The sequence below is a fragment of the Microtus oregoni genome, unplaced genomic scaffold, assembly GCF_018167655.1.
Source record: "Microtus oregoni isolate MIOR12 unplaced genomic scaffold, Mior012 000032F_ref0000030, whole genome shotgun sequence".
NCBI lineage: Eukaryota > Metazoa > Chordata > Mammalia > Rodentia > Cricetidae > Microtus > Microtus oregoni.
Genome location: NW_024543091.1, coordinates 15340001 through 15364704, shown reverse-complemented (window position 1 = coordinate 15364704; position 24704 = coordinate 15340001). Strand labels below are relative to the sequence as shown.

Genomic DNA, 24704 nt, shown 5'->3' with positions numbered 1-24704 from the left:
AGACGATCTGGGGAGGGCTGTGAAGTGGCAGGCAGCTGTTCTGAAGTAACAGGACAGTTTTCCTGAGAAGGGACATGCCACCTACCACGTAAACAATCTGAGCTTAAGTCTGGGACAATGGAGTGCCAGACAAATATTTAAGCGAAGACCAATTGGAAATTATTGCTTTCTGGGGAAAGATATTGGTGGTGATATAGAATATGGTCTGGGGCAAGGAGCTTAGGCTAGCCCACAGAAGGTATGGAGGCATGCTCCTTTAGATCAGCTCCCTGCGTTCTCTGGTGGAGATGACAAGTCTCAACCAATTTACCCTGTCTTTATTTCACAGACTGACTTGAGCTCCCCTGGTTATCTTTTCTAAATATTTGTTTTATTTTATGTGTATGAATGTTTTGTCTTTATGTATGTGCACCAAATACATGCCTGATGCCTGTGGAGGTCAGAAGGGGGTCACTGGACTCCCTGGGAATGGAGTAATGGATGACTGTGAGCCACCATGTGGGGGCTGGGAATCAAACTCAGGTCGTCTATAAGATCAATAATTGTTCTAAACCACTGAGCCATATCTCCATCCCCTAGTTATTTATGAATTAGTGTAAAAAAAAAGAAATTCAGTGAGCAGAAAAGTCACAATGCAATAAACAGCCTAGGTCTCTGTGGTGATCCCCAGCTCTACACAACAGAGATATATCCTTCCACCTGCGCGGTTCCCTTCCCCACGTACACTCTGTGCCAGCAGACCTAGAAGTTTCCATTCCACATGTGGTTCGACTTCTAGTGAAACAGCTACGAACACAAGCCCGAACACTGCTCCCTAAGCACCGTCCAGGAGCCTCCCAGCATAGGCCACGTTAAACGTGTGCTCTGATGCAAGCTCTAAAGGTGATAAACAGCGTGTACACGGGTCCGTGTCCGTGTGTCCGTGTCTGCATATCCATCTGTACCCACTGAGTTAACAGCATGCGATAGTCAACAGCCAGGATACTGGGCTATTGTCCAGATACAAAGACACACAAAATACAGATATTTCCCCTCAACTCAGGGATGACTAAGTCAGTTCTACCTGTCCCCCTCAATTTAAGTCAAATCTAAAGGATGGGGGTGGCAGGGCAAACCAACAAGAGGCCCTTGAAGTATCTCAAAGTTATAATAACGCTCCCATTCCTCCCCACGGCCCCCAACAGTCAGTTTCCCAGACTTTCCTGTTGTAACAACAAACTTATCTTTCTCTTCTTGTCTTTAGCAATTATCATGACATCATTGAAAATCAGTGAACCGCCTCAGGGCTTAGTGGGGTGGGCGGGAACTGCCACTGTCACCATTGCAGACTAAAAGGTATGAAATTCCCCTCTCCAGCACTTTCACCCTTCATATGAGACACTGGAAAATGAACACTCCGAAATTTTCCTTCCCTAAAGATGGTATTTTCCCTTCATCAGCCAACGGGCACCCTGCACCCAAACACTTCCAACACAATTTACAATCTATTTATAAGAGCCAAGAATTCAATTAAGAGGAAAACTTATTTTGGAAGAGTTGGGGCCATTTGGCTAATTAGCCCTTTTCCAGCTATGCTGAGAAAAGAACATGAATTATCTAATGGAAGACTGAACGAAGCCCAAAGGGAGCAGCTGGGATGGGATAAAGGGTTCCAGAAATCTAGGTCTTGTCTGCAATTCTGTGCATGAGAAAAGTCACACAGCACGCCTTAAGTGTTGAGCCTTGAGGATACCCCAGGAGGGTCCAGCTCTCTACTCCACAAAGCCTGCAGAAAATGAGTCCACTCAAGGCTTTAAAAATCTCACCTCTTGCAAAAAGCACTTAAATCTTTACCGATGTCCAAGCTTACAGGCTAAAAAGAACAGAAGCTAAAACATCAAGCTATTCCTTGTCAAAAAACCCATCGTCATTGTCAGAGATGAAGCCAAAGGGAGTTGGCATGGGAGAGTGGGCACAGCCTCTCATCTGGTCACATTTTGACACCCTCTATGGATGGCGAGCTCACCTTGGTTGCCTCCTCCACGCTCTCCCTGAGGGCCTGCAGCTCGGCATCGTACTGTTCCTTCAGCCTGTCCATCTCCTGGTCATGGCTGGAAACCTCCTCCTTCAAGGCACCCTTCAAGGCAGTCAGTTCACGCTCCCGCTTTCTCAAGAGATCTTCCTGCTCCTCTTTGGCGAGGAGCAGATCCTGAAGGTCCCGTTTGGCCTGCAGGAGCTCCTAGAGGCGAAATACAACCGCAGAGGTGAGGAACAGACATCTTAACCAGTGGCCCAGCATTTGCCCTTTAAGACTGACCATCTTTAAGACTCCCTAGTCCTGCCCACTCTCTCCTTCCCATGCCACACACCTTTTGTGACAATTTGTGCTTCTCAGAGGCCCTTATTCCCTTGGGGCTTCCTGACTTAGTTTCTTTAAGATTTATTGTGACTGGGCTCACTGTCATGGCTTTGGGAGAAAGTTATTTCTTGTTTGGTTTTTCTTTTGCTTGACAGGTTCTCACATAGCCTAGGCTGGCCCCAAACTTGCTACAAAGCTAAGGACATCCCTGACCTTCTGCATCCACCTTCATTTAAGTGCTGGATTAGAGCCATGCACCAATATCAACTGGTTGATGTGTTTCTGGGGCTTGAACCCGAGGCCTCAGACATGCTAGGCAAACAGTCTACCCAATGAGCACCACCACCACCACCCCCCCTGACATGGTTTTTGCAACTCATTTCCCATCTGAGCCATGGCCCAGCATCCTGCTATATAGAGACCTTGAACTGCGCTCTGCAGCTGAGCTGACTTACTGCCTCGTCTGCTACCCAGCCCTCAGGATTCTGCACACAGTTCAACTCTCTCCATGCTCCTAGTGCTCAGGACAACCTTGTTCCTCTCTCTCTTGCCTGAGGACAGCATGACATTCACATTTTGCCCTCCTGCACTGTCAAGAGCTCACAAAGAGTCACAAAACTGGGGCCAAAGGTTCCATTTCAAACCACATTCCCCAAGCCCAAGGGCATCTGGCTGAACAGAAGCAAGTCCTGCCACAGGACTTTTGTCCTGGATCCCTCGGTAGCCAGGACTTCCCACACCTTGGATCTTCACTGTGCAGTAGGCTTTGCCTCCACCTGAAGCCCTCTACCACTGAAGTAGTGCCAGCTGCCCTGTGTGTTCAGGTCCACTTCCTTCCCACTTCCTGGAATCTCGGCTAAATGTCTTCAAAGCATGACCTTGGTTCACAGGTTCACACCTCTCAATAGCCATCTGCTATGTGGCTTCTCTGGCTCCCCTACCAAGACAAGAGCATGCGGTGTCCTCCTCTTCCAGTTTCATTTCTTTTGCTGTGCTAATATCCTACCCAGAGCCACTTAGAAGAGGGGAAGGAGGGAGGAGGAGGAGGAGGAGGAGGAGGAGGAGGAGGAGGAGGAGGAAGAGGAGGAAAGGTTGATTGACTTACGATTCCCAGTTACAGCCCATCAATGAGAGAAAGGCAAGAAGGCAGGAAAATCAAATTAACTAGTCATATCACATCTTCAGTCAACAGCAGAGAGAAATGAATGCCCCTCCCACGCATGTTGTCTGCTTGTTTGCTTGCTTTCTCAGTTAGCTTTCTTCATTATTATACAATTCAGGGCCCAGCCCATGAACCGGTGCAGCCTAATCCACGGTGGGTCTTCCCAACTCAATTAAAACTCAAGGTAATCCCCCATAGACATGCCCGCAGGACAACCTGACCTAGACAATTTCTCTGTCGAGATCTTTCCCAGGTCACGCTAAGTGTGTCACATTGACAGCTGAAGTTAGCCACCTCACTCCCTCTCTCCCTGTTCCTGGTCCTTCTCTGGTACCATTTCCTGACTCCTCCCGGAGCCTCCCTCTTGCTGGAAATCACCAGACAGCACAGTCCTCCCCTGGACTCACTTTCTCTACAAGGACCATGCCCACTTCTCTCCCTTCTAAAAGCTAAGACAGCCCTAAGAATCGAAGTTGGCATTCTTTATTTTCCTTTGTCAAACTCCTTGACCTTTTTTTCCAATATTTGTTTTTGTTTGTTTTTAATTGCCTCAATCTTTTCCTGACACCAGCACCCCGGTGACCTGACGGCCCTGAGCATCACCTGTTCCATACAGACCTGAGGTTAAACATGGTTACAGCTTAGGTGGCCCCACCATGAGCCTTCCTCTCCATGCCCTTTCCTTGGCTCTGGCAGCAGTACCACCGGTTCCCAAAGCGCCGAGGGCAGGGCAGCAACTGGGACTTCCCTTGCCCCTGACCTTCACAGGCAGAAAATCAGTCCGATAACAGCTAGGCCCTTCCGCTCCTCTGTCCAGGTTAGCCCCTTGCTGTAAGCACCCACCTGACTGCACAGCCAGGTTCCCAGAAGGAAGCAGGCTCTGAGGTGCCTCCTCCTTCCCTCCCTGCCCACTCTCTCCACCTGTGGAAACACAGTGTGGCCTCCTCTGAGCAGTCTTCCCGAGACCCCTTCTGGAAGAGTCATTCCCATCCTCCCTCTCACCGTCTGCCCTTCCAACTCTGCAATCTACGTGCTGTGAGTTTTCTTCCTGCTTGTTTTGTTTGTTTCAGGCAAGGGTTTATGTATCCCAGGCTGGCCTCAAACTCCCAACACAGAGTGGCCTTGTACTCTGATCCTCCTGCCTCAGCCTCCTGGGTGCTGGAATTAAAGGCACGTGCTACCACAGCTGTTTTATACAGCGCGGGGTGGAAGCCAGGGATTTTGTGCACATAAGCAAACACTCTATCAACTGAACCACCACCCCCGCCTGTACTCTTTCTTATATATTTATATAAGGTATCTTTATATGTATATATGTTTCTTATATCCTTAGTGGGAGAGAGAAAAGCTTCTAGAAAAGATATAGATCTGAGTTTTGACATTTTTTGACTGGATCAAGTGTATTGATAATAGCACCGTCTATTCTGGGAATGAATAAGTCACCCTGTTCCTTAGGGCGGAACCTCAAGAGGTCAGGATTCTACCAGCTCTCGCTTCTCCCGGCCTTCTGAGTACAAACACACCCGAGTCCGGTCTCCTTAGCCCCTAGGGATTCAGAGCAATAGCTGATGCTGGACACCGAGATCTCTGAGAGCACAGGCTACTTGCCATTCAGGAGGTGTGTCACTGCTGGGGGAAGAGAAACCCTTAGCTCGCTTATTTTAAATTAATGGTGTGTGTGTGTGTGTCGGGGGTGCTGTGGCAATGAGACTCTGTGGAGTCAGTTCTCTCCTTCCATCTTTACAAGAACTCAGGGCAGCAGGCTACCCAGCGAGTGCCTTCACCCACTCACTGAGCCACATCATCGACCCTAAATTATTTTTTAGCATACAAAGTCATGAGTTTAAAAACAACCAACAAGGGAAGTCTTTCCTTTCCTCCAAGATGAGCAGATGAGGCAAACAGGTAGGAGATCCCCACACAGACCAAACTCTAGCCCTGCCAGAACCAGAATGCCCCCAGCAGGCACCGACGAGCTCCCATGAAGCCTGGAGACCCATCCCTGAGGCCGAAGAATTCCTGTCCTAACCACCTGGGTGTCCCTGCCCATCTCTTTCTGAAGAGGAGCAGAACTCACCCATCCTTGTTGCCATTGGCAACCACTCTAGGACTTGATGGCGCCTGCTGCCAGCAACTTCAGAACAGCCCTTCCTGCTTTTATTCTCGGGCAGTTTTCAGTTGTCTTTAGATAGAGGCAGTTCCTCTCCCCCACCCTTATCTCCTGTGGGACGTGTCTGTGTTTGCGCTGCTGCCAAGGCATGTCAAGGATCGAGGATTTCTCAGTCCATTCTACACTGACAGGGTGTTATCTGTGGCTCGGGCTGTCGCTTAAGTGGGCCACGCTGCACAAATCCAATCAGATTACACCTTGCTGCATCACAGCAGTGTCTAGAAGGGAGACCAACAGGCACATAGGGTTTCCAACTTCACATCAATAGGAGGTTTAATCATATCAAACGAAGAGAGGAGAAAGTAGGAAAACTTCACACTATAAACAAGCCTACAGCAGAAAGACAAACTCCCCTGGAGACTATCATCAGGGAAAACAAGGAGAAACAGAATCACTGATTTCCAAACCTTCATGTAGTCAAGATAGGCCACATGCGACAAGGAACCAGCCAATCCACAGCTAGTGTGGCCCGGGAGACAGGGGACGACTCAGCAGGTAGGATGGGTGCCAGTTCCCAGGCCTAAGAACAGAATCTGGTCCTCGGGACCCATGTGGTAGAAGCCGAGAACTGACTCCCACAAGTTGTCCTCTGATGTTCATGCAGCATGACAAGGGCATCCCATATTCACGTCCACAAAATAAACAAATAATGCAATAAAAAATTTTAAGTAAGACAAAACAAAACAAAAAAAAAAACTCTAGTGCATATGGGGAGCAGGCGAGGGAAGATCTAGAAGGTTAATTGTGCTTGGCGCTTTCTGCATGAAAATGATACTATTTCTAAATATCCAAACAAACAACTACTCAAAGAGACCAGGACCCACTCATAAATGAGGAAGTCGGAGTTCTGAGATGCTGACATGCCCCCAACATCACACATCTGGGTATGGGGAGCTGGCTCAATGCGTAAAGCACTTGCCTTGCTACCGCCAAGACCCTAGATTAATTCCCAGAAGACAGGTGATTTAAAAAAAAAAAAAAAAAAAAAAGGTCAGGTGTGGTGGCAGGTATTCCCTGGCCAGACACCTTGCTAGCATGCTTTGCAAGTTCTAGGTTTATCTCAGATATCAAGGTAGGGCTGACATTTGAGAAACAATTAAGGTTTTCCTCTAGAACCCACATGTTATACACATATACACACACAATCACACACACACTAAAAAATGTTTTTAAGTTCTTTAATTTACAAAAATATGTAGTTCTCGCCAGGCGGTGGTGGCGCACGCCTTTAATCCCAGCACTCGGGAGGCAGAGGCAGGCAGATCTCTGTGAGTTCGAGACCAGCCTGGTCTACAAGAGCTAGTTCCAGGACAGGCTCCAAAACCACAGAGAAACCCTGTCTCGAAAAAACAAAACAACAACAACAACAAAAAAAAATATGTAGTTCTCAGATCCTGGGGATGTAGTTCCATCCTCAGCCTCACAAAAAAAAAAAAAAAAAAAAAAAAATGGGCAAGGTACACGGTGCACATCTACAATCCCAGCATGTAGGAGGTGAAGAAGGCAGGAGAATCAAAACTTCAAGGCCACCCTTGGCTACCTAGTGAGTTAGAGAGTTTGAGTCTGAACTACAAAAGAAAGAGTTAACTTTACCATAAAGAAAAAAAAAGTTTACAGACCCAAGAATTCAACAAATAATAAATCTTTCCCATTGTTCATCAATTCTCAGCCTAAGCAAACAAATATTCTCTAATATGCTTTCCTTTAAACTATCTTCTTAAACACAGTCTCAGTATATAGCTCTGGCCACTCTGGGACTCCCTATGTAGACCAGGCTACTCTCTCACTCACAAAGATCCACCTGCCTCTATGTCTGGCTCCCCCACTCCCACACATGTTATTTTGCAGATTCCATGTAGAAAAACATGGTGCTATTTAACAAAAAGTGATGAATCTCTGGGTTGGGATGGAGCCAGGGCACAGCATGTCTCTCCCTGGCAGGCACAGGCCTCGGCTTCAGTTTCCAGCACCTTGGTAAGAAGAGAGGTTTCATGATAAATCTGAACTGATAGATACACGGGCTCACGGAGCATCCGGGCGTCAACCGTTTTCAAGCACTCAAAAGCTTATAGATTCAATGTCCGCTGTGTTTTAAGAGTCAGTTCTCAGGCAAAAGCCACGGAAAACTTGGCCCCAGCTCTAAAGTGTTATCGAATTTCTCCCGGCTACTTCTTATTAAGATGCAAAGAATGACTTGAAAGTGACTAGGAGCCGGGATCTTCCTTTTAATGCTGTGCAAAGTGTAGATGGTATTGTGAAAAGTTGCTGGAAAGACAAAGGAACGCAGTGAGGGACTTTCCGGGGCAAAGCACGTCATTGACATAATTGCTAACAACCCCGCTCCACCTCCTCCTTCTGCAGATTACACGGTGTGCCAGGAGAGTGACGCACTAGGACCCCAACAGCAGCATGTTTAAGAAGAGGTCTACAGAGAAACCCTGTCTCGAAAAACCAAAAAAAAAAAAAAAAAAAAAAAAAAAAAAAAAAAAAAAAAGAAGAAGAGGTGTGCTCTGCTCCCATCACGGCTGTGGCCTGAACACACACCAAAGCCAGAGTCCACGTGCTCATCCCCCACCAATGCACACAAACCCGCAAAGCTATCACCACGTCAGGTTCAGGAGTTAAGGATGTGGGTCGGGGGTGAGGCTCAGATGGTAGAGATCATTTATGAAGCCCAGGGCTTAATCCTCTGCACAGCGTAAACTGGGAATGGAGGGACCCACCAGCAAGCCCTGCACTTGGGAGGTGGAAACAGGAGAATCAGAAGCACAAGGTCACTCTAAGCTACATAGCAAGTCTGAGTCAAGTCTCAGCTACATGAGGCCCTACCTCAAAAAATAAAATAATAAAGTAAAACAAAATAAAATAGCATGTAGTTCATCTTAGAATTACTTCATTTTAGAAAAATATGGTAACTTACTCTGTCATTCAGAAGTATGCTGCACTTGAAATGGGGGAAGCAGCAAAGATGACAGACTGCACTTGACTGTGTTAAAGGAAAATGTGCAATACTAGCGCAGGGTGGAGTGAACAGAGAGCAGAGGATGAATACAGTCCAGGGCACAGCAGCGCGGACTACACAACCCAGGGCACGGCCACGCAGACTACAGATCCCAGGGCATGGCTGCACAGACCACAGAAACATCTCTGTCCTCTGAAAGCCTAAGTTCTCCACTGACATCATTTCTGGGAATTTATCCTTAGGGAGAATTTTGTTTTAGGGAGAGGTTCATGTCGCCCAGGCTGGCCTTGAACTCCCTAGATTAATTGTACAGAGACTCAGAGATGATAAGAGTTGTGTATTCAGACTCATTGCATGTATATCATAGAAACCATAAACGTGTTAGTTACTACAATGGTATTGTAACTATTCAGAAAGTTCCCTCAAAAAAAAAAAAGAGTAAAACATAATCCTACCTGTAATTTACTTCAAAATAGTTTAGACACATAAAAAATGAATAGATGAGCAGAAAAATTAATGTAGGAATATGAGAAAACACTGAGAACTCCTTGATCTGTGTTGAGAACTGAGAAATGCTAATATATTATTCTCCATGTGTGAATGTGTGAGTACAGAAGTGTGAGCGTGTATGTGTCTATGAGAGCATCTGTGAGTGTGTAAGAGCGTGAGTTTATGAGTGTGAGTGTATGAGCATGTGTGTGCGAGAGCATCTGTGGGTGTGTGAGAGTGTGTGTTTATATATATATGAGTGTGTGTAAGTGGGGGGGGGGGGTGAGTCAGGGGTACAGGGCAGACATCACCTCTGATGTCGTTCCTCAGATCCCACCTACCTTGTTTTTTGACACAGGGTCTCTGGGCTAGGAGCTCACTGGCCTGGGACCTGTCCATCCCTCCTCCCACACTAGGTTTACGAGTCCAGCTGTTTATTTTTGTACATGGGTTCTAGGGATTAACCTCAGTTCCCCACATCCCCTGGACCTATCATACTATTCTTCCTATTGTTCACAATGATCAAGACAATGATGGCCTCACAGAACCTAAATGCAGAAACCGGTGGAACAAACACACACAACAGAAAGCGGCTGTCTAGCATCCACCCCTGAAACCCATCCTCCCGGGCAGGCAACAGCTGACCTCCAGTCCCTTACCTCGATCAAGGCTCCCTTCTCCCTGTCCTCGGACCGCTTGGTACTGTCCAGTTCGTCATGCATTTCTGACAGTTGGTCCTGCAGGTCTCGGATCTCTGTCTGGTGCTGTTCCCGCTCCATCTTTACCTGGAACAGCCTAACGGGGGACAGGGGGTGGTCCATCAGAGAGGCCCCTGGGGTCCTCAGTCCTCACTTTCGGGCTGTCACATGGTCACCTGCAGCCTCAAGAAGCCCCCTCAGGACTATGGTCTAATTTGGTCAAGATATTAGATGAGAACTCAAACCAACAAAATGAGACAGATTTGTAGGGACGTTCTCTACCAGAAAGAGATCACAAAGTATAGAATTTGGACATAAAACATAAGGCAATGTCTAAAACCAAAGAAAACCAAAACTATAAAATAGGAGAACCATCAAGTTAATGTCTGCAGTCAATCCTGATTATTAGTTTGATTAAACTGAGATGCACCTAGCAAAATCCATCACTGGGTAAATTTGCAAAGCTGTTTCCAGAAAGGAAACCAGACCTTGATTTTAGATTCCTTTGCCACTAAGTTTCACAGGCTAAAGCATCAGGGGAGGCCTTGGAGTTACTTTTCTTGTCTATGGGCTGAGCAGAAGTCTAAGTATCCACCACAGAGATCAACCCATTCTGGAGAAAGCAATCAGGCTGGGAGACTGTGGACCCCACAGGCTAACGTACTTTGGAGACCAGACCCAGGCTTCTGCAAACCATAGTCTTAGCTGTCAGGCTCAAGATTCCCACCTTAGTCATTACACATCACCCCTCAGGGCCCCTGCTTCACACTCGCCTGCCAGAAGATCCCCTGTTGGGGCTGAAGTTTTACTAGGCACACTCAGGGTACACAAAGGATTTAAATAATTATTAACCTCCCAGGTATAGCTCCAGCTGCACAATTTTGTAAGAAGTGGGGAGAAAAGAAAGGTGAGTGGCCTTGATAAACACTTGGAGGGCTAGGAGGTATGAAAAGGAAAGAGGGTTCTAGCCACCTATGACTCAGGAATTCAAGCAGGGCAGGGGCTCCAGCCAGGCACTCACTCTTCCAAGTTCCTCCGCAGCTCGCCTTCACTGTCCTCCAGCCGGCGCCGCAGGGCGGCCATCTCCTCCACCTGGCTCTGGTGCCGGCCTCGCAGCTCTTCTAAGTCCTCTCTCATCCTCTCTCTCTCCTCCTTGGTGTTCTGATGGTTCTAATGGGAATCAGTATGATTCTAAGATACCCGTGTTGTCGCTCAGTACGGAAGCCCCTCCCCTACCGTGTTGCCCAGGCTAACAGCAAACTGGCTATGAAGCCGAAGATGGTCTGGAACTCCTGGTCTTCTTGCCTTCACCTCCTGAGCACTCAAAGGACAGGGGTACATGACCTTGCCCGGGTTATGAGGAGCTGGGGCTGGAACCCCAGGTTCTATGTGTACCGAACAAGCACTTTTCCAGATGAGCCCCAGCCCAGAAGACCACTTGTAAACACTAGTGAATTCCATGTACCATTCCTTCATTATTAAATGACTTAATCAAACCATGTAATTAAGGTTCAAAAGTTCCAGAAAGAATATGAAATATTTGTATTTAATGAATTGAACACTTTTAAAAGACAAACACAAACACAGCTAGACCTCATGTTGCTGTTTCTATTACTTCAGTCTAAATGCTGCATGCAGTGGCAATATACTTAGTTTCCCACGGGTCTGCCTGTCTCTAACAGTATTTCTCTTGCTCAAAGCAAACCATTTCTATGTGCTCCAGTTGCTTTAAAAAATTCTTTGGCCAGCAGCCACCAAATTCAAAGGAATGTGCTCGGGGATGACAGGAATGTTTCTTTTAGGGAGGAATTTTTTTTGGACTTTTACCTCACCTGGACATCCTAATATGTTCTAAAAATCCTTTATTATCCAAGACAGAAACGGGAAAAACATGAGCGCCTGATACCTTGGTCTCTAGCTGCAGTTGCCTCTGTAGTTCAGACACTTCTAAGATCAATTTGTTCTTCTGCTCCAATAGGTCTTTGATATCGGAGGAAAAATTCGAAGCCTGCAATTAATTACAAAGATATCCTCAGTTAAATGCTTGAGATGCTTTGCCTGAATTCTCCTCCCCCACGGTAACACGGGGATGTAACGGACGCGTCACAGCCCTGACAGTGTAAGACCCAGTCACGCGGAACCCTCCTTCTCCCCGAGTTAACGGTGCCGCTCCCTCACCATTTATGTTACATTTTTCACCGTAGTTCGGGGAATATTTCACCAGATTCCCACAGTGACTCACTCTTGAGGAAGGTGGTAGATTTACTGGATACCTTTCAAACATAGTATGAAATAATAAGGTACTAAAGCTAGAACAAGTGTCTACCTGTTTGGATGTGCATGCGGAAAACCAAGGATACCCTCGGATGTTGTTTCTGAGGCACCTTAAAAAAAAGATAAAAGCTCACTGGCCTGGGGCTGGCTAGATAGGGCTGGCCAGTGAGCCTTGGGATCTTTCTTTCTCTGCCCCCCCCAGTAATGGAATTTGGGGGGCAGGGGATAGTTAGGTGGAGAGCAACTGAAGAAAGCATCCAATATAGAACCCTGGCTTCCACATGCATCATGCGTGAGCACACACATGAATAAGCGCACACAAACACAAACAAACACACACACACATAGATATCCCTCTCGCCCCCCACCCCATCCACCCCCAACCCTATCAATACAAGGCTCACTACCAAGAGCAAATCCCAGAGTGACCCGTGGGACTGAGATGCTAATTGTGTGTCAATGTCTACCCTCGCTAACAAACGTACCAGAGAATCACGGTAGGATAAGGGAAATCCCTATCCTTTCTACTCAGGTCTGCTCGGAGCTTAGAATAGCTCTAAATACATCCAGTGTATCAGGAGTGGGCTATAACTCAGTACTACGTAAAATTGCCTAGTACAAGTGAGGCCCAGTGCTCAATCAATCAATCAATGACCACAAAACGAAACCAACCAACAGGAATAATTTATTACTTTAATTCAAGAGGGAAAAGAGCCCAATAAAGGAGAAAAGCAACTCATGTTGAACCAAGAAGCATCTGGGGAATCAGATATCATAAGCAAAAGGCCAGTCTTGGGATAAGGGTATTAGGAGGTAAGAACCCACAGGAAATGCTACTTTAAGAAATGATAACAAAACAAAACACCCTTTTGGTTTCTGAGATGATTCTTACACTGTATTATAAGCAAAACAAGATTCTAAAAGTTCACCAGAAACCTAGTGTCTAAGAGGCAAGGAAACCAACCAAACGCCACAAGTTGTGCTGACCTAGGGGATGCAGGAGTCCTAACTCAGAATAAGTGACATCCTCACGTTCATCTGAGATCTGAGAAGGGAGCATAGTCACGCCATGGGAATGAAGGTAAAACCCTAATGAAACCCACCCTGGCAAAGCCTAGAACAACAGCATGATGGTGACCCACCGTTGACTTAGCTCTCAGGAGAAAACTCCACCCTTCGGTAGAAGGTAAGACAATCTGCCACAAATGCAAGTTGCCATCCACTACCCAGCATTCAGTTAGAAAATCCTGGGTGTCTAAAGCAGCAGGGAAAAACCTGACTAATCATAGAGAGAGAAGACACAGCAGGAGTGAAATGATCCGGGCAGAGAAGTTAGATGAGAAGGGGTCAAAAGAGCTATGGACAATAGTCTTTAAAATATAGAAAACTATGAACAAAATGGATTTAAAAAATGATGGTTTCCCAAAGGCAGAGTCTAGAAACACGGTCAAATGGGCATTAGAGTGTCAGCACAACGCTTGAAGCTGAAGAACTCATTAGGTGCCTCTTAAAAGACTGGTTCCCTAGGGGCTGGGGACTTGGCTCAACAGTTAATGCTTGTGTGGGCAAGCTTAGATTCCCAGAACCTGCACAGGTGCCGGGTCAGTGTGGTGGCTCACCTGTGATCCCCAGAACCCACACAGGTGCCGGGTCAGTGTGGAGGCTCACCTGTGATCCTAGCCTGGAACAAGCTAACTGGTAAAATGAGCCGTATCAGTGAGTTCTGGGTTTGATTGTGGTTGAAGAGGACTGCAGAAAGATTCTCTCCATCAGCTTCAGGCCTCCACACACATACGCCCATGTGCACACACACACCACAAATGCATACATGAGAAGAAAAGAAATATTCTCAAAGAACAAAGGGGGTGTTTTCGGGACATTTTAAAAAATTAAACCTTTAATCTTAAAAAAAAAAGATAGAGCTAACAAACAAAATAAATGAATTTTAAGCATTAAGAGAAAAGTGCACACCTTCAATCCCAGCATTCCTGAGGCAGAGGCAGGCCAGTCTCTTGAGTTCAAGGCCAGCCTGGTCTACAAAATGAGTTCCAGGACAGCCAGAGCTGTTATAAAAAGATAAGAGAGACAAAAGTCCTTGTTTTTCTCTTCCCTCCCCTGGCTTTTCTTAAAGAGTTGTTGTTGTTATAATTATTATCATTATTTGTATGGTGCACATGTGTGCAAGTATGTGCAAGTGCATACAGAGACCACAGATGTCTGATCCCCTGGAGCTAGAATTACAGTGTGAACCACATGATATGGATGCTAAGCACAAAGCTCAGGTCCTCTACAAGAGCCCACTCTTAACCTATAGGATTTAAGGGATAAATTCAGAAGGCAGATATTACCAGATTTCAGAGCCTAAAGATATAGTATAGATCTGTCTGGAACTGATACAGCAGAAAAGACATAGAATTCAGACGGCAGAATGGAGGGTCCTAGTGTGTGGGTCTTGTGTGCACCACTGGGAAGAGAGTTAATGGTTCCACCACTTCCTGAAGCCAGTCTCAGAACGAACAGTAAAACTTCTGCCTGATGTATGACCTGGAAGTTCACACCTGCTTATATGCCAGAGAAATGAGTGTGTGTCCATTAAAAAAAAAGTAAGTGAACAATAATGTTTAATGTCCACTGTAGCTTTCCATTAAGAGTCCCAAGCTGAGCCGGGTGGTGGTGGCGCACGCCTTTAATCCCAGCACTCGGGAGGCAGAGGCAGGCAGATCTCTGTGAGTTCGAGACCAGCCTGGTCTACAAGAGCTAGTTCCAGGACAGGCTCCAAAACCACGGAGAAACCCTGTCTCGAAAAACAAAAAACAAAAAACAAAAAAAAAACAAACAAAAAAAAAAAGAGTCCCAAGCTGAAAATGTCACCAGAAATACACTAGCACACACACAGATCGATATGTAACAAAAAATAGTTACTGATCAGTATAATATTAATGAACTTCACTGACACAATGTTGAAGACATAAAGCTGGAGAGACAGCAATCAAGTGAGTCTTTATATGAAACTTAAGTAAAACTAACCGAGGTGATGGGTGTCACCATACGATTACCTCAAGAAAGAAGGGACGTGACTGACAGGGAAAGAACATTCAGGAAACTTCTGGGTGAAGGGAGCACCCTGTCTGTGACCTGAGTAGGATTTGCACAGACGCAAATCTGTGATGAAAATACAGAGAACTACACAGCTATGATTCCCAAGATTTACTTTCAGTTGGACCCCAATAAACCAGTATAAAAGTATCTGTTGACGAAACACCTGTTGTGTGACGTTCTTTAGGAACCTGTGTGTCTGAGCAGCCAGTCCTTCCATATCCTAACCTCCCTCCCCCAATTGTCCCAATTGCTCCCAATTGTCAAGCAGGCTTTCCTGTCCCACCCTCAGCCTAGGCCTGTCAGCAAGTGCAAATAAATACATTTGGGTCAAAGGGGCTTTCTCCTTTCAGTGGTTGTGTTCCCAGCGAGAAGAGGGGCCAGATTAAACAGTCCGTTAGGAGGTATGGCGTCTGATCGGAGTGCAACTATCAAGGGCTCTTGTTTCTTTCCTACTGTGGAAGTGATAACAGGATGAAACTCTCAAGAGGACTTGGCTAAAGTCCTACAGCTAAGTGGTGAGGCGAAGCGATAAAAGCAGAAATCTAAGCTATAAGAGGCAGAGTCAAGACTCACAAGTGGCTGGTCCAGGTGTGGGCTGTGTGTCGTAAACCTAGAAGAGGCAGATACTTCTCACGGACGATGGCACGGGACAAGAGTGCCACAGCGAAAGCATGGGAGGGCCAGGTTTTCCAGTGGAATGAAGGCAGTCCCTCTCTGAGCTAAGTCTAACTCAGCAGGACAGATCACACACAAAAGAGGGAAAGAGGAAGGAAGGAAGAGAGGCAATAGGAGAGAAAAACAGGAAGGAGAAACAAAAGGAAAACAAAAACAAAACTCTATCTGCTTTGCAGTTCCCAAGATGGTCTCGGTCCATAACGAAAACACTCTAACATTCTCCCCTAGGGAATCACCCAGCATACTCCCCAAAGATAAAACTCCAAAATTTTGCCAGCAAAGGATCAGATTCAGAACATAAGAAGGAGAGAGGGGGACACTGTGTGTGTGTGTGTGTGTGTGTGTGTGTGTGTGTGTGCCAGAGATCTCATCCTGTCTTCCTCAAACCAGCAGGGCTTCTTAACTGATCTCTCTCTAATCTTACCTCTCTCTGAAAGCAGCAAAAGGAATGAGCTTTTGCAATACAACAGCCTTTGTGTCTGTCGGAGAGCACTTGCCAGGCACACGTGACGCCCTGGGTTCCACACAAATGGCTGTGGTAGTGCACGCCTGTAATCCCAGCACCCGTGAGCTGGAGGCAAGAGAATCACGAGTTCAAGGCCAGCTTTAGCTATATGAGATCCTGTCTTAAAAGAAAATAAAAACGTCTTTTCTGGTAGCCTAGAAGGAAACGTCCTGTCTAGCTTTCCCCACATCCTGGTTTGGGTAGCAACTACATAAAATTATTTCAAGAAACATAAACACAGCAAAGTCACAATTCTTAATATTGCCTGTGCCATTCTTCCAACCTAGACTTCCCCCGCCTCCCTGACTCCTTCACAAAGAACGCTTTGACTTTAGACATCTTATTTGCAGAAGGGACACGCTGGCTTCCTCAGTTCCGGCTGACTGCTCCACGCCCGTAATCCATAATGACAATCTTAATATCAAGTCCAAAGGCTGTGTCCTCCTCAGAGCATGCAAGTAAATAAAATGCAAGAGGAGTAGTTGTGATTTAAATTTAAAGCTTTATCAAAAAATATTAATGTTAAGAAATAAGAGAGATTCAATACCGGTACACTCGAGAGGCACAGGCAGACAGATCTGTGAGTTTGCAGTCAGCCTGGTCTACATGGTGAGACCCTGTCTCCAAACAAGAACTATCAGAGAGGAGGACTGGGTGTGAAAAACAACTAAAATTCATTATATATATGTGTATATTAAATTGCCAACAAATTTTTTTAATGGAAAGAAGAATTAGGTACAGCTCCTGAGAGCTGTGTATAGCAAATTGTAGTTTTAAGTTCCCAAGTCAGAATCACGGTCCTGTATTATTCATACACATATACACACACACACACACACACACACACACACACGCTCGCAAACACGCATACACACACACTGTCCACCACAACCCTCACTCACAGCACAGTCATGGGCATGCTGAGTGCTTGCACACATGTGCACACTTGCACACACACACCCTCCACCACAGCCTGCACACTCACAGCACAGTCACGGGCATGTTGAGTGCTTGCACACACACACCGTCCACCACAGCCTGCACACTCACAGCACAGTCACGGGCATGTTGAGTGCTTGCACACACACACCGTCCACCACAGCCTGCACACTCACAGCACAGTCACGGGCATGTTGAGTGCTTGCACACACACACCCTCCACTACAGCCTGCACAGCACAGTCACAGGCATGTTGAGTGATTGCACACACACGCCGCCACAGCCTGCACACTCACAGCACAGTCACGGGCATGCTGAGTGCTAGAGCTCTTCTAGCTGATCACTCAGCTGACTCCTAATGTTCTCTGTGTTTCTTAAGCAGGTCATGCCTGCTCCAAGATGGTTGGCTCTAGAAGTATTTCAGATTTGGGGTTATTATTTTGGGATTGGAATATCTACATGGATATAAGGAGATATTTTATCAACACAAGTAGAAATGCAAAATTCACTTAAATGGCATAAATTTCTAGTACACAAAGCCCAGAGGTGATCTGATACAATGATTTTTAACAACTTTCTCATGAAAAGAAGTTTGTGTTCGTGTCCCTGCGTGTGGTCAGGTATTGAATTTTCCACACGAACCGTGTCAACACTAAAGAAGTTTGGGGTTTTAGGGTATTTGGGATTAGGATGTTTAACCTGTGTTTACTGCCAGACTGTCCTTCTGAGGCACTGCTTGCTCCTTGAGGAGACATCCCACTTTCTGCTGTCAAAAGCAGCTAAAGAAACCGGTCCCTCCCCCCATGGTTCTCAGTAAATACGCTCTACAGGACACAAAACTACAACTTACTTGGTTATTTCCTTGTGCACTCCCTGCTGCTCGAGACTTTAAAGTCTGGATTTTCTCAAAGACCAGGTTGACTTTCCTTTTGGTGGCATCCTCATTGTCTGTGCTTCTGGAAAACAGCAGCAAAGAAACCATTCAGGGACGAAGCCACTGGCCTCAAGATGTCCTGAACGTCCTTGCGCTCACAGCAAAAGCCCTTGGAGAGAAACTGCAAGTGGTCTGAGGGAATTAAGGCTACAGAAAAACCAGGGTTTGATGGGCAGAATGGAAGGACAGCACCACTCAGTTTCGGACAGAGATGTCCATTCCCAAATATCTGAGCGTGGCAGACACACGATCTGAATCAAGCAGGGTGAAAATACAGTAAGCTATTGCTTGACTCAGTGCTCATATTCGTTCCAAAGGGAATTAAACACGCCCACTCGTGCTTTTAAGTCTCAAGCTAGAAAGATGTTCGAGGATTCTTAACTTATGGCCTCTGTTTAAGAAAATGAAGCCCCGGTGCCAAGACCGTCCAACAGCAGCCCTTTGTGTCTCCTTCCACGGTTAAACAGATCATCTTACCACACCCCTGGCAATTAAGGGATTTAAAATAAAATTCCTCAAACAGGCACCTATTATTAACTTCGGTCTTACCTGTCTCTCAACAAGTCAAGTGAGAAAGAAAGGGAGAAGGTGGGAGCAGAGGGAGAAGGGGGAGAGAGAGGGAGGGAGGGAGAGAGCGAGAGAGAGAGAGAGAGAGAGAGAGAGAGAGAGAGAGAGAGAGAGAGCGCTCAGAGAAGGGGAAGGAGAGGAAAAGGAGAGGGGGAAGAGGGGAGAGGAAGGAAGGAAAAGAAAGAATTTTAAAAACCACAATCTTCTACCTTAATTTTACAGGGTGAAGCCCTTCACAAGCAGTATTAAAAATTCTGGGTGACTTTTAAGCCCCTGTGTTGTATTTTGAACCCCCTTTGTGAGCCCTGTAGGGCTGACAGGCCAATCATAAGTCACAGCACACCGACACCCAGTGTTGACAGCCGCTCGTCTCAGGTGGCTGACTTTCATTCACGTCTAACTTGGACGCCTCTGCTTTCTTCTAACCATTCCATAAGAGGCTGGGACAGAAACTTCAGATTCCTGCTCCAGAACTGCCGCATGGTTGGTACGGAGGCAAAGAACCCAAGTGGTTGGAACTGAGTGTCCAAGATGGGCAGGGCAAACGTGGCTCTCAGGTGTCTCCCGCATGCTTGACCATCATGGAAGCCTGGGCTTGGCCAGGCCTCTCTCTCTCAGAGAAAGGAGGAGCTTCTTCTAATAAGGGATGATGGAGGCAGCTGTGGCAGGGAAGGCCTCAAGGTGGGGCGGCCCCAGCTCAACGCTGACCGGAAGACCTCCCCATCCCTGACCTTGTTCTGATGCAGTAACGGTCTTCTTTAAAACATTGATTTAAGGCAGGGGCAGTGAGTGAAAGGCCGAGTGTGGATCCCAGAACACACAAAAGCTGGGCACAGTGGCACACATCCATAGCCCTAGGGTATGGAGACAGAGACAGGCAGACCAGGGGCTTGCTGACAAGCCAGTCTAGCTGAGAAGTGGGAGCTCCAGTTCAGTGAAGAAGGTGGAGGGTGATAGAGAAGGATACCTGGCTTTTGACCTCTGACCCCCACATGAGCATGGATGTCAAGTACACCTGTACATACATGTGCACATACATGTGTTTCTCCTGGACATGCGCATACACAAATATAAACTCTGTGTGTTTTTAACTGACTTACAAAGAATGTCCTCCCCTACCCCCCCTACCTAGTTGGCAACTGCATCCAGAGACGAAACCCTCGGCTGGCTCAGGTAGAACAGGAAAGAACAGTTAAGTACAAAGCCTCAGAAACAAGTCAAGAGCCCCACCAGGAATGGCAAAGACTTTGTTCCGTAAGGACCACGCACCCTTCTTTGAGGTAATTGTAAAGGATCTGCTTGGCTGTCTCTTCGTTGGTTTGCTGCGTGAGCTCCTGCTGGCCCTTTAAGAGATCTGGCGTGGCCTGGAACATAATGAAGTATGTTATTAGACCAAGAGGGTGACACTCCCAGGAAGATGGCCAACAACCTTGAAGGAGTGGCTTCTAGCACACTCCTTTCCAAAACCAATCCGTCTGGCCAGCCTCATCATCCTGACATCCATAAGCTCTGGACCCTTGGCCGAGTGTCTTCTCATCCCCCTGCGCTTTCTCAGTACATGAAGATTAATAGCAAGGCTTCACACAGCTGGAGCAATGCAATCACAGCATAACACCGGGAACTTACCAGCCTTATCACTGTTTTTATGACTGTTATGATTGCTTTTAACTGTGACCATCAAAACACTCCATGTGCCACTTAGACTCTATCACTTTGCAATTAACCTAAATGAAGGTTAACCCAATTTCTCAGACCGGAAACCAACCTAGCCATAACCCAATTTCAGGAATAAAAGTATATGGATGTAAACCTAACCTCCGAATCTGTGGGTTGACACTCATTCTGTAGGCGTGAAGACTTCATACCCGTGAAGAGAAATGGAGACTCTGTCGCGTACTATCTGACAGGGAAGTTTACAGGAGCTGGGAGCACGATTCCAGCACCCATGAAAACGTGAGGCACTGCACACGCCCAGCATCCCAGCACTGGGGAGGTGGAGACAAGGAGCACGTAGACAGTGTGGCTCCATCAGTGAGCTCGGGGCCCAGGGAGAGACCCCATCTCAAAAAGTAAGGTAGAGAGCAACAGAGGAAGCCACTGGATGGCAGCCCATGCCCCCTCCCACACACACACACAAATGCACTGGGCACCTACGTGCACCTACATGCAAACATGCACTTTCACACATCAAATCACCAGGCGTGCCGTTACAGATTCAAGACTTAGGACACTCATTCCTAGGGTGCGTTGCTCAGGCCACTTTGAAAGGGAAAAACACAAGTGTTACCTGTGTATTAGAGTTGGAAGGAAATGTCTTCACGGAAATTTTCTTGGCACCAGAATCAGGTGTGGCAGCCACAGCCCGGTTCTGTAACATCAACGTGGCGGTGGCTATTTTGATTTCTTCCTCTTTTTTATTCTGTGCTGGAAGGGAGTTTTCCTGGCTTCCTTTGTTCAGAACTTTCCCATCTTTGTTCTGCAGGGGAGCCTTGGGGTGGGCACCCTGGGTGGCACCCTGCAGTTTTGCAAGGGTGCAGCTTGGGCTGTGTTTCCCACGCTGCTCCGGGGCCTGCGACCTCTGTGGGAAGACCTGGGATGGCCGGAGGAGGTGTTCGCTAGACTTTCCCAGGTTCCTGCTGAACTCGGTGAGGTATTCTGTATTTCCCTGGAGACCAAACGGAAACGCACTATCTACGCTTCGAGATCTTTTCCTGTCCTCCGGATTGATCCTGTTTCTCTTCCCAGACCTTCCTCTTCTCTGATGCCCGGGCTTTTGGTCAAATTTTTCAATTAACTGGTCCACACCAGGAATAGAGCAGGTGTCGATATCCCGGCCAGTACCTGGCAAGAAGGGGATATACCTTCGGTTTTCATGGCGGTTGACATTGTCAGCATGGATGGCACATTCCTGATCATCAAGTAAAAATCTGTACAAGGAAGTGGCTGAGGTGGGAGTCGTGGATGACGAAGATGACCTCCGGGACCGAGCTCCATCCAGGATGGGTCCTGCGGAATCTTGTCGCCGGAAGGGTAGTACATCTGGCCTACTTTTCTTGGTTTCGGAGAAGACCTGTGGGCTGGGGGCAGTTGGCGATTTCCGTCGAGGGGAAAGGGCCTCCTCTCCCACCCCCTCCTTGGCGCACCTCTGAACATTGACGCACACTGAGGTCTGCTTTTGAGGGTCTTCTATGACCACGGAGCTGCAGAGACGGATTGCTGTCGCGTTGGTCTTGGCTAGATCTTCCAAAGTAGGGCTGTTGGGCTGGGAACCGCAAGGTTTGGAAAAGCAATTCCGAGGCTTCTTGTAGTTGGTCCCTTCCTCCAGTGCGTTTCTCGGCCAGGGGCTCTCCGGAGGATGATGCTTTTTTGAGCTTGCCTCATTCTTTTCAGGGTCATAGGGTTGCAGGAGCTCTGGGTGCCTCTGAAAGTTGAGCACATGGGGAAGTTTTGTGGGCCCGTCTTTGCGTTCTACAACTCCATTCCTGCCCTCATGGAGGGAAGCCTGCTTCTGGTTTCTTATCGGGCTGGTTGGCAGGTATGGGTTTTCTGGAAGCTGCAGCTCCTCTGGACTGTTCTCCTTCAACATGCTCCCGTTGCTGGGATGTAAGGACAGATTATTTATCACTGAAGATGGGAACGCTGGCCCGTTTTCTGGAAAAGGTGTACCTGTTAGACAGCGTTCGGTGTTATTCAGGACTATGTAGGGGTGGCCATCAATTCCCTGGACCCTGATGCTGACACCATAGGAGCCTGCCTTTGAGGGCTGGGAATTCCTTGGCTTCGGGGCATCATCACTGGCGAGTCTCAGGTGGACCCCATATTCCTGCTGAACGTGTTGGTATTCACCAAAATACAGCTCCATGACTCACTGTCCCGGCTGACAGGAGGAAAGAGGACATTACATTAGAATCACATCTGTTTAGGCAAAGGTGAGGATAAGAGGAGGGGGAAATGGTTCACAGCCAGCTGGACATGCTAAACAGCAAAGGGACTCCAGAACCCACGGCTGAGTACTGTGCTTCTCCGCACTCTTTTCTGGATGTCCTTGAGCCTGTGTGCTGGCTGGCTTGCCAACACTGGCTGCAGTCCTGGCCCGAGGGCAGTCTCTAGTGTAATGACCTGGCCTCCAGCATAGCCCCGCTCTGGTTTCCAGCTATTCTGGTCATTTTTTTTTCTCCCTTAGTAGGTTTCCTCACACTTTGTGCTATTTATTTTTAACCAAGAGAGTGTTCTGGCTGCCAGCAATTAAGAACGAGGTACTTTTCCATGAAAACTGAGGCTTACCTTTAGTCTTCCCTTCCTCTGCCAATTTCCCTCCCAAAACACTATCAGCCTTTTTTTTTTTTAGTACACATCTGACTTTAAAATCTTTCACATCTCGCTGAACATAGCAGATAATGAGGACTACTGAGAACTCAAGAACAATGACAATGGGTTTTTGATCCTACTGCACGTACTGGCTTTGTGGGAGCCTAGGCAGTTTGGATGCTCACCTTACTAGACCTGGATGGAGGTGGGCGGTCCTTGGACTTCCCACAGGGCAGGGAACCCTGATTGCTCTTCGGGCTGACGAGGGAGGGGGACTTGATTGGGGGAGGGGGAGGGAAATGGGAGGCAGTAGCGGGGAGGAGGCAGAAATCTCTAATAAATAAATAAATAGAATACTAAAAAAAAATTTAAAAATCTTTCACATTTATTTATTTTGTGTATATGTGTGTGTGTGTGTGTGTGTGTGTGAGAAAAGCCAACTCAACTGGCCACCCCAGCTACAATGAAGTCTTTCAAACTGTGTGTAGATGAATGTGTGCCACAGTAAGCACATGACCAGAAGACACCACGCAGGAGTCAGTTCTTAGCTTCTACTATTATACCCCAAAATTCGAACTCAGGTCATCAGGCTTGACAGCAAGCACCCTCACCCACTGAGCAGTCTAGCTGTCTGCCCCTATTACTTTTTTTTCTTGAGACAAAGTCTTATATATCCCCAGCTAAATCAAACTTGCTATGTAGCCAAGAATGACCTTCAACTCTGATCCCCCTGCCTCCACTTCCTGAGCTCTCAGATTGTGAGGTTTGTCACCATGCGTGGTTTACACAGTGCTGGCAAGCAAACCTAGGACTTCATGCATGCTAAGCAAGTACTTTAGCAACTGGGCTATATCCCAGTTTCCCTAGCTTTGAGATCTTTAATACTATCCAAATACAATGTTTAAGACATGTCTTACTCCAAGGAATTGTTTGTGAAATTAACAATGAGAATAAATGATGGAGTTTTTAAAAATATTTTTTCATATCAAAAAGTTCACCTGGCATATTCATCTGAAAAGTGTTCCTGAGGGTCCAGGGTTGGAGTTCAGAGGTTGTGGGGGGGGGAGGGAGATAAGACTCAAAATCTTTATTTTGTGATGGGTCTTAATACCTCACAAAGAATCACTGCCTCCAGGAGACCACTTCCTAAATATAACCCCAGCAGCACAGACACTGAGAGAAACAATAAATGTGACCTCCTAAAACTGAAAAGCTTCTGTGAAGCAAAGGATATGATCAACAAGACAAAACGACAGCCTATAGAATGGGAAAAGATCTTCACTAACCCCATATCAGACAGGGGTCTGATCTCCAAAATATACAAAGAACTCAGAAATTGGTAATCAAAAGAACAAATAACCCAATAAGAAAATGGAGTGCAGACCTAAACAGAGAACTCTCAGCAGAGGAATCTAAAATGGCTGAAAGACACTTAAGGAAATGTTCAACATCCTTAGCCATCAGAGAAATGAAAATCAAAACACATCTGAGATTCCATCCTATACCTGTAAGAATGGCCAAGATAAAAAACATTGATGACAGCTTATGCTGGAGATGTTGTGGGGTAAAAGGAACACTTCTGTA

At 46.8% G+C, this 24704-nt stretch overlaps 1 protein-coding gene across 3 annotated transcripts in view; it reads right to left on the bottom strand.

Moving 5' to 3' along the window:
- The window catches only part of Cgnl1 (cingulin like 1), a 155425-nt gene that overhangs the window by 86818 nt on the left and 43903 nt on the right, over positions 1–24704 (bottom strand). For all 3 annotated transcript variants that reach the window (XM_041679566.1, XM_041679565.1, XM_041679563.1), the window contains 7 exons: positions 21100–22689; positions 20082–20176; positions 18162–18267; positions 11726–11827; positions 10841–10989; positions 9781–9916; positions 2006–2218 (listed from right to left, as the gene is read on the bottom strand). In XM_041679566.1, coding sequence (XP_041535500.1) covers positions 2006–2218; positions 9781–9916; positions 10841–10989; positions 11726–11827; positions 18162–18267; positions 20082–20176; positions 21100–22674 — 2376 coding nt within the window. In that variant the 5' untranslated portion in view covers positions 22675–22689. The remainder of the gene's footprint in view (positions 1–2005; positions 2219–9780; positions 9917–10840; positions 10990–11725; positions 11828–18161; positions 18268–20081; positions 20177–21099; positions 22690–24704) is intronic.